Source organism: Anarrhichthys ocellatus, unplaced genomic scaffold, assembly GCF_004355925.1.
Source record: "Anarrhichthys ocellatus isolate YVR2014 unplaced genomic scaffold, GSC_Weel_1.0 scaffold102, whole genome shotgun sequence".
NCBI lineage: Eukaryota > Metazoa > Chordata > Actinopteri > Perciformes > Anarhichadidae > Anarrhichthys > Anarrhichthys ocellatus.
In genome coordinates this window covers 423747-434284 of record NW_022280132.1, presented here as the reverse complement: position 1 = coordinate 434284, position 10538 = coordinate 423747, and the positions used below count along the sequence as shown (strand labels likewise).

General features: G+C 42.1%; 1 protein-coding gene across 1 annotated transcript in view; it reads right to left on the bottom strand.

Moving 5' to 3' along the window:
* Nucleotides 1-10538, bottom strand: part of pik3r3b (phosphoinositide-3-kinase, regulatory subunit 3b (gamma)) — a 181040-nt gene that overhangs the window by 98983 nt on the left and 71519 nt on the right. Inside the window, exon 5 of the mRNA XM_031876021.1 lies at nt 3741-3872. Within this exon, the coding sequence (XP_031731881.1) occupies nt 3741-3872 (132 nt within the window). The remainder of the gene's footprint in view (nt 1-3740; nt 3873-10538) is intronic.

Sequence of the window (10538 nt, the reverse complement as noted above, 5' to 3'; positions counted from 1 at the left end):
ACAAAAAAAAAAAAAAAAAAAAAAAAAAAAAAAAAAAAAAAAAAATATATATATATATATATATACATACATACATATACACACACACACACAGTATATATATATATACACACACACACACAGTATATATATATATATATACACACACACACAGTATATATATATATATATACACACACACACAGTATATATATATACACACACAGTATATATATATACACACACAGTATATATATATACACACACAGTATATATATATACACACACAGTATATATATATATATTAAAAAGTGCTGGCTTATCAGATTGATAAGATGGTAAATTGATCAGATCCTTACAGTCCCAACAAACAACAGCTTATCCTGCATCTCATCCCTAATGGAGACAACGGTGCACAACAGCTTCTTTTTTCTGAAGACCCAGATGGACAGTGGTCAGTCAGACTCAGACAGCTGGCCTTTATCTTCACAGACGATGACCTCGTTGAGACCATTAAGGTTAACGAACTCTCGCAAAACTAATGAATGGGAAAAGACAAAAAATAGGCATGGGGGGGAGGAGTCAGGAGGTGCGGAAAAGGAATGAATAAAATAGAAAAAGGGCAGAGGGGATGAAGGGTGGAAGTTCTCAGATGAAATTATTAAGATGAGTGACTCAGAGACCAAAGACAGAAGGAGGATGAGGAAGAATAAGGGAGGTGTGGACTGTGACTTTTTAGATTTACAAAATATAATGGGTTAAGGCGCTTTGGCAGCATCACGACCCTCACGTCTTTCTTTAAAATAGCTGGAATCAATAAAAGCCCAAAAATGGCACAGCCCTGACATCAAAAGGCTGATTGTAGGTAAGATGTTGCAGGATCAGATGAGAGGAGGATTAAAGGAGGATTACAGCCATCTGATGACAAAAAAAATGTTATTATTCTTTCACTGAAGAAAAACACAGCAAAATTGTGTGAAATGATTGTGACAGCTGGTGGTTCAATAAGGTTGAAAGGCAGGGGTGTCGTTAGGCACATTAGGCATGAAGCCCCCCTAAAATGTTGTCTCTTATGTTATCATATACTGAATGCAAGCAAAACTACAGAGCAAAATCACACTCTTTCTGATTGAACCAATCTATGAACTGTCTGAAACAATGGATCTCCACGGCCCCAAATGGGCCCCAAACATGCTGCAAACATGCCTCTCCCCTTGAGGCTAAGCCCCTCCTTTCTTTGAATCCGAGAAACACCCCTGTTGAAAGGTATCTGAAAATCCCTTCCAACTCCGGATATTTTATCTTTCTTTCCAACAGTGTCAGGGGATTTCACATGCTCAGCCAATGATTGGAAAAATGGACGCAGATCAAACAGATCCCAGAGAGCCGGACAGCCAGAGGAAAGGTAACAATTAAAATGGAATGAGAGGGGATTTAAACTGTTGCAACATCAACAAATCCCGGGGATTAGAGTACGATGGGACAGACAGTAACTTCATACGAGGAACATTTTACTGATTCCATCCACATGGATATATTTATAAAGACACATCCTCACAGTCTAGTATACACAGTGCACTGTGTCTTATTGATTATGATGAAGTAAGAACATTTGATAACTGGTCATGAAATAGTCTTAGTTTAATACTGATGCCTCTATATGACCTACATAAGTAAACTAGACCATCAGCGAAAAGTTTGGCTATTTCTATATAGTTATTCTTAATTATTTATCTGATTCTATGCTAAAACCAAGGCAAAATAATGCAGGTTCAAAAGGAACTCCTTCAGTTCAGACTCCAGCGGGGCATCTGGCAGCGACCAGCCCACCGTGGACAGACCCAGATCCGGCTTCGCTGGCCCCTTCAGACTTCAGCTCGGGCAAGAGGTGGAGAGGTCCGCGCCTGGCAGCAGCGGCTCCTCCTCTGGCCAGGAGCAGAGCTTCACCTCGCTGAAAGCCAACACCGGCACCACGCTGCCAGAGGCCCAGGACTTATTGCTAGGCCCAATGAAGGGAGGGGAGGCATGGGCGAACCAGAACCAGGACCACGCGGGACTGTTTGCTGGTCACCATTCCGTTCTTTGGGTTTTGGACTGTTTAAGAAAACAAGTCATTTGAAGACATCACCTTGGCTGTAATGATGATCTTTTTTCAGTATTTCAGGTCATGCATGTGTGCTCATTGACGGCTTAGAAAACAACTCAAGCCAATTAAAAGCTTTGTTCCCAGGATTAAAAATGGGGATGTGATCTTTCCGCTCTACGGCCAGGAAAATGACGGCAGAAATCGGAGAGACACAAATAGATGGGATCAACGCTGCTGTGCCGCTTGTCGTACATTTACAGAAATAAACACACTGCTTCTAGCAACCGCTGCCACAATGAATCGACAAAAAAAAATGACGCTAAAGGGACAGAACTGTCAGTGAATGATCGGTTCAGGAAATATCACCTGGTGCCAAACAGAAAACTCTGGTATGTAGACCTGAAGGCTGAGTGAAGCACAGACCGAAAAAGAAAATCTTGCCCCTCGAGTTTATTTTCAGGGATCTCTCAATATTATTGCATGACTCATCCTTACTGTATAATACCCTCTGACCTCACAGAAGAAACCTTTCCTTGCTCTTCGACTGACCCCCTCCCTAAATAAGAAGTTCAAGTTCAATGGGCTTAGCCTTGGACGACCTGCGCAAAATACTTGGTGCATCCTTTCAAAGTTGTTTATCCTGACTTAAAATGTTCCCATGAATAAGTAAAATAAAAAAGGGCCGTCACTTAACGGGACGAGGATCACAAGAGAGAGAAAAGCACTTACATAATTGAGGGGGTTTTTCATTCGGCGATCATGTCGAGGAGCTTAGCCGAGTAACATTTTGGGAGGAGGTAGCAGGGAAGCTAGTGTGAACTCTCACACGATGCCTCTGTCCCGACAAGCGCACGCTAACGTGCACGACGCTACCACACACGCGTCTGTCTGTTCGTCCGTCCGTGCGTCAGTCTGTCTTTGACCTTCTTTTATGTGCACATACTGGCACGCACGCCGCCCACACACAAAGCTCGGAACTCCAAATGTCAAGGTAGAGTTCATTAAAGATAGATAAGAGCGTGAGAGTCCCTAACAGCCGAGGCGAGGTGGGCGGCAGGTGAAAGGGTGAACAGGCAGGTCAGCTGTACGGAAAATGAGAGAAGAGAGAGAACCTTGGAAACGAGCCACGTTTTTGCTCAGAGTTTGTTTTCATTGAATCCCGGAGCTGTCAGGGGATTAGCAGAAATGTGATGCTGATGAAAGGGTACAGCCTTGTCGTCTTTACATCCAGATGTGGCAGAAATCCATCAGGTGTGACGAGTGTCGGCGCTCATGCCAAGTGACAAGAGGCAAAAAAGCCCCCTCGGCTCAGATCAAGGTGAACCCTGCAGTGCGCGAGAACAGAGAGCATTCGATGCAGCTGGAGGTCTAAACTCAAACCAGTCACCAGCCATGAAAATGCTGCCTACAGGAGAACTTACATTTTATGTGGGTCATCGTCGTGTTGGTAGCTTTGCTTCGCAAAAGCTTCCCAAACTATAACATCGGCCTTACCTAGTTTAATCACTTTCATTGTACGGGCAAAGGTCGGCTCATTTAAACACAAATCAATGAATACATGTAACAAAACACTGTCAGTACAAATCATTTTTGCCTAATTTTTCTGAATTTTGTTATTTCAGTGAACTGACATTTAACACATTTTTAGCCGATGCTAACATGCACCACACTGTACCTTGAGCAGTGTAGACCAGCTCGCTGTAGACGGTGGCTGGGATGATGGGGGCGGCCAGGTCCTGCAGGAAACCTCTAAGGGCATCAGTCAGAGACACCACATCATACTGGTCCAGGTCCACTGAGACTGGATCTGAGAGGACAGACGACGGAGAGGACAAAAGGGAAGCGTTAGAGATTATGTATATGATATAGTGATTTTTTTTCTTCTTTTTTAAATCTGGTGTTTAAGCATGGATTGGTTTTTGGACAGGCCTTTTGGGCATTGGTGCACAATGACCCATCACCAAGATTAGTACAAAGATGGCAATATGAGTCAGTCCATTGGCCAGTCCAACACTTTGCTCTTAAACAATAGATCTCACTAACGTCCTGCCAGATTAAGGTTATTTTTAAAAATAAATGACAGATTATCACAAATCGTTGTATAGATTTCATGGTCCCATTTTGTTTCACTTCATTTATTCACATAGTGTTCACATTTCACTGAAAATGTGGTCTGGAGAACTGGAACCATGCTAAAAAAAAAAAAAAAAATCAAATGACTATTGGATCATGGCGACATCATTTCGAAATTGAAGCACGTTTCTGTTTAAATGGCTCTGCTGATAGTCATGCTCCCAATAGGATGATTAGTTATAATTTAACTCAATTTACTAGCTGGGGTAGCTACTATGCACTGTAATCTGAATGGGGTCCTAGCTTTGGCCATAAACTCAGAAATAAATGTGAGACAAGGTCAGTGGTAATCAGATCGCTCCGAGTGTGTCAAGTCTCAAGGCCAGTTGTCTCTGGGAAAAAGGAATACTGTCACTCAGCATAAGATAAGACAAAAATATGCTGAGATGTCCAACACAAAGGCAATTTACAAATCTATCTGCCGGTAGACAAAACAACAGATAAGAAGCCTCCGTGCGTCTGCGCTACAGCAGACTAGCAAAGGACAAACCTCATGGAGCCACAGGATGTTTTTTCTGTCCTCCATCTTTCACCTCAACATCACCTCCACTTGTCCTTCCCCATTTCTGCTCTCAACCTTCCTCCACCAGCTTATCTTCCTCCTTGACCTTCTTCCAGCTCCATTTGCTTCTTTCCTTGCTTCTCCTCTTTCTCTTCCTTTCCCCTTTCCCCTTTCCACCCTTCATCTTCCCATCTCACCCCATCCTCCATCTCCAGCCCCCCTCCGTTCGACATGCACCAGACCCTCTGGAGTCAAAACGGCAGTTAAATCTTATTGATTTGCCCCTCTAACTAATGCCTGAGTAAACTTAACCAATCACCACAGGCCAGTAACCAGGCCATTCATATCAATGAATGACCTCTTCACATCGCAGCGCTGAGGCCTGTGGTATCGTGCAGTGATTTGTCTGGGGGATTCGATCATCCCAACACCCAGACAAAGCGAATTTGGTGTTGCCATGGGACCCAGGCTCATGAAAAGATATTAATACACTGTTTGTCTCGTGTGTGTGTGTGTGTGTGTGTTTGTGTATGGAAGGGTATTAGAGCATGAAGCAATTTGATTCCTGAAGACCAGATTGTAAATTGTTAATTTGAGGAGACTATTTTTTATTAGGTTGTGATCTGTCCTGGTGATAATAATGACGATGAGTGTTGGTATTAGTTTGCAGTTTGTTGGCAGCCACGGTGTTGCATTGCTCCCGATTGTTCGTATATACTCCCAATTCTTGGCTTATTTATATTTTGTTTCACCACACACAGCTCCCCTACTATGGGCCGTGCAATATGTACAATGTCTGGAATGTGCAGTATGTGTGAATGCAGCATCATGCAGCTTATTTATAGTTCTTAACTAAAGGTATCACAGCATAGCATTCTTTTAACATTCTTAACCGTACATATTTAACTCTAACTTTCCAACTTAACTTTTGAACTTTCCATTTTCTTTTTTTTACTGCGCCGTATCCCCAAGTCAAATTCAGGTGTACATTGTACATTTGGCAAATAAAGATACTGGCAACACTGGCTGATTATGATGCTTGCTGTAATAGGGGAACATAAAACCAAGCTTCTTTTTTCCCCACTTGGGGGGAACATAAACAGTTTTATTTTACATTTCATCAATTTGTTGGATTATAATCTTTTTCTGGCTGACCCATATTTCAGTGAGAAATTGAACCGGTCCCCTTATTTGTCTTGGTTGTTAGATTAACGGCTTAGGAGTACAAGTAACGCTCTGTGTAACTACAACGACAACATTTAGTTCTGCAAAACAGGCTTTTCAATAAAGCAGATAGTGTATATATGAATCCAGACAATGTTGTGGCTGGTCATGAGTTTGATATGACTTCAAAGAGTGCAAAGAGGCAGCAATGACAAAAAAAAACTGCCTGTTTAAGGCACATTTTGCTGAGACATGAATGTCTGGCTTTCCCACGCCAACAGCAAAATGACACAATTGTTCTCAGGAAGCCCGCATGATTTCTTTGAAGGCAATGGTTTGATTAATTAGTGCTATGAGCAATCAGATGGACATAACAAATAGAATTAACCAAAGACCCTTCACAGAGTGTTAAGAATGACTATTTTGAATCCATGATGGCTAACTAGAACAGTTGTTTTGACTGTCATGCAACAGCAGTTATTAGTTTGTTTTTTGCCTTGATGACAATCCAGCGCTGTATGTCAGTGACCCAGTTGACTGTCTGGTCCAATTGGTATACATTGAAACCTACACCCTCACATTTTGGGGAAAAACGTTTTTCTTGAATTTAGACATTTATATCTCCACAGTGGCTGAAAGAAAATGACTGAGCCCGGAGGAGTTAAGGAGTCTACAGGCCTGTGTTCAGTGTTTTTCTGCAAACTAGGACAGTACATCCCTTTGTGAAGAGAGGCAAGCGTCTGCTGACTTGTTTACTGCGGAATAGGACCAGACAACTGGTACTATGTGAGAGATGCAGCCAGCCTGGAAATCCACAGCTTCCCCGCAATGGTTTCAGAAGACAAGGAGGGAAAACTAATTTTCTGCCCTTTCCTTAAATTTGAATATTAACAATGGACCAAATGTATTATAAAGACGCATCGCTTGTGGTGATCAAGCCACAGAGAATGATTACTTAACTCTGCAGTTGCCTTTAGCTCTATGGATCTTTTTTTAGCTTCATTTATGGCGCCTTTTAAGGTCATACTTGAAAGGTTTTAGGGCACATTTACTGCTAATTCAGTACCAGCACTCTCATCGTCCTTGTTTCCAGCCGTAGATGCTCACTGTACTCTACATGTCCAGCAAGTTAGAGACTAGCTGAGGAAGAAAGTGCAAGACCTGCTAACAAGCTAGATATGTTTCTCAGGAGTAGGTGGGGACCAAACTAGAGCTAAAAGAACAGTGAACGTTAGACTTACATTCATCAGGTGGACACAAAATGTAATGCTAATGTTGCTTTCTGCTGGATGTGTTTGCATCTGTTTGCTAACATACTGCATTACTACTTAATAAAGGTGCTAATATGACAGCATGTTTAGCTTGTTAAACTGTCCCTGTTCTATTTTTGGGTGGGATTTTTTTTTAGGTGGCTGAAGAACATTTCTACTATTTCTTTTTGACAAAAGTAACATTAGATAGCAGAGGCCTGGCTCTGGGTTGAGGGACTTGGTGAGGTATGCCGGGCTGAATAGTCTAGGTCAGCAGGCCAGTATAGTCTAGGTCAGCAGGCCAGTTTTAATGACATCTGATGAAACAGAGTCGTGTTCTCGCACCACAGCAAAGGCGGCATCATTACACTGCTCACTGAGGGATTGGGAATGAGAAATCCTCAAATCAATTCAATCCTCTATCTTCCTCTCCCTCTTTCTCCATCTCTCCTATCCAAAGTTTAACTCCAAATTCTTCCACTCGCTCTCACCTTCTAGTTTTTCTGCAGCGTTACCTTTCTCTGTCTACATTTTTCTCACCTTACGCCACCTTTCCTCTTCACTGTAAAGCTCGTCATGTCCCTAATCTTTAAAAAATGATGTCCAAAAAGTCTTATTTTCTTTAATCAGGTGAAGGGAATATAAAAGTGTAGTGGGGATAGCTTAACACACACAAGACCACACACACACACACACACACACACACACACACACACACACACACAGAGCAGGAAGACTTAATATTTAGAGATTCAGATCTAGTTCGTTTGCTCAGCTTAGCGTTCTACAAGCATGAGCACAAGACAGATGCGTAGAAACACACATATATCCGGTCAAGTCTGCGTGTGCACTCATACCCAAAATAGGTCATTATTGATCATCGCTTCCTGTTCATGTCTGTGCATCGACAGGTTTCTGACAAATTTTTCTGACCTTCCTCCCGAGGGAACAACCTTGACCCATCACTTCACCTCCGATCTGTCTCAGTCTTCTCACTCAGGATTTTTCTCTGATATTCTTTTTCTTCTGTTTTATTTGTTTGTTGATGTTTTTTTACCCTTTTTCCCCTCTTTCTGCTTTCATCAAAATAAGCTCTCTCTCTCACACACACACACACACACACACACACACACACACGGCCAATTTCCTCATCGTACTTGATCCGTCAGTCAGCTAATCAAGGCTTCTTTCTGACATTGGACAGGGATCAGTTGACAGATGGGCAGATGAAGGAATGGATTGAAGCCGGGTCAATAGTCAAGGGCAGGGTCTAAGTATTGGATAGCATTTGGCAGAAACGGATGATTGGCTTTGATGAGACTTGGTGGAGAGTTAGATGTACATGGATAATAGTTAGTGTGTAATCTTAGAAATAAAGGTACTACATATAACCATATAGGGTCCTTTGAATATTCACTGTTGGAAGAAGACGGTCTATTGTTGAACATGACTGTCTGCTGTCAATCCTAAGTAGCCTATTTATTTTCTGTTTATTTGTTTTTTCCGGTGGGGGAGGGGGCAATATAAAATTGCATCTTCAAGCATGAAATAAATTGGTTACATTACAGGTTACTGCAAGTTTTATCAGTCAGGTGTCGGCTCCGTGACAAGTGCCAAATTTGACTGACGTTCTCTAGAGACCAAGCGCCGCTTTCTCTAACCTTCTTGATTTTCAGTTCACGAGAACCCTCGCAAGTTGTCAACATGGAATAACATCCATCCCACACATGAAGGCAGCGACAACACAGCATTGGCATTGACTACTGGGTTTTGTATTAAACATTTCTGCTCATAGAGGTACATGTACAGGCAACATTGGTGGTAGGGAAGTCACAATAAGAGAAATGTAGTAGTCAATACCAATACCAGTGAAATTCCACAATTGTCGATACCCAATTTAATACCACAGTAAAAAAGAAAAAGAAAACAATAAATCCCATGCACTTCAACATACACTCCTTTATTAACATTTGCGTACCTGCCAAAAACTAAATATTACAAGATTACATTTGACCACATCATTATCTCATTACATTTTCCTTCGCCAAAAACAAACCTTTACTGAATAGAGCGTGAAAGCATCACAATGTAGCAGTGCAATTCCCGTCAACATTAGCTGTTAGTTGTTGCTCAGTCATGTCGCCGAGCATGCCTCTGCTCACCAGAATGACGACACTTCATTAGTATAGAGCCCTGATCCCCGGTACCTGATGTAGAAAAACCAGTACCGTCACGTTATCAGAATTTTGCCATCAACTTAGTCCCAAAGCATTGCTTCTCGTGACATCTCTAATTGATGGTCTTTGACAGCACCCACAATAATTATTTTTTTTCCCTACAGTGAGCTTTCCAGTAACTGAATGTTTTTCAGATTGTTGACGTTTAACGTCAGAACACTGAGTGTCTCCGTTATCTGGAATCAGCACGTACATGTACAGTAGATGAAGAGAGGTCTTATCACAGACGTAAACGAGGCTGAGTGAAGGACCCAGTTTCTTTTGAACTCAACGCCACCTCGTATTGCATGCCGTCCACGGCCGTGACATCCAGAACTGAGTCAGAAGAAAGACGCACTCTAGCTGAACCTGAACTTGAGCCACAGGAAATTTGAAGGACAAAATCAATCCAGTGTTCATACACAATGACGGCAGTATGGTTTAATCAGATGAAGCTGTTCATCTCTGTGCATTGTGTATGCCTGTGTGTGCGTGTGAGTTTGCGCCCTCGCAGCAGCATTCCAATAAGAATCTCATTACACTACAAAAGCTGTGTGATCATCTGCTCCAGCCAGCATTACAACAGTCTGGCTCAGTCGAATAAGCAATCTTCGGACCAAAAACTGCAACGCAATCCTGCGGATTAGTGGAAAAAGTTGTCCGTGGCTCATCAAATGCCAGTTATTCCATGAAAGGTGAGAGAGTTAGACTGATGGAGGCCGAAGTGGTTGTCAAAGAATTTAGAGTACAATAGATATTCTCATTTAAATCAGTGCTGTTTGAGAGGAAAGCTGCCACTTTAAAAAAAGGCGGTTCTCCTGGAGATAAACAACAGTTAAGCTTCTTGAGAAATACAATGCTGATGCATGTAGGTATTGATAGACTCAGCATTGCCATGGATGCAGCCAGCAGTTCAGCTCACACCTCAAATCATCATCTGCATAACCAACTGTTGGCAGCTTATACTCACTGCAGTGGCTTACAGTTAGGTTAAAACGTGGGTTTTACGTGATCAAAATAGAGATAGAGACTATCTGACACAATGTAGTAGAAATTAAAGGAGGCGTTTGCTTTGTCTGTTCACTGTGTCACCTCATATCAATCTTCAGTTTGCAGAGAGCAGAACTACTAGAAATATGCAATCTGAATATGAAATCTCTGTAATACCTGCTGTGGCATGACATGAGCAGAGACATGAGACGCTCCAA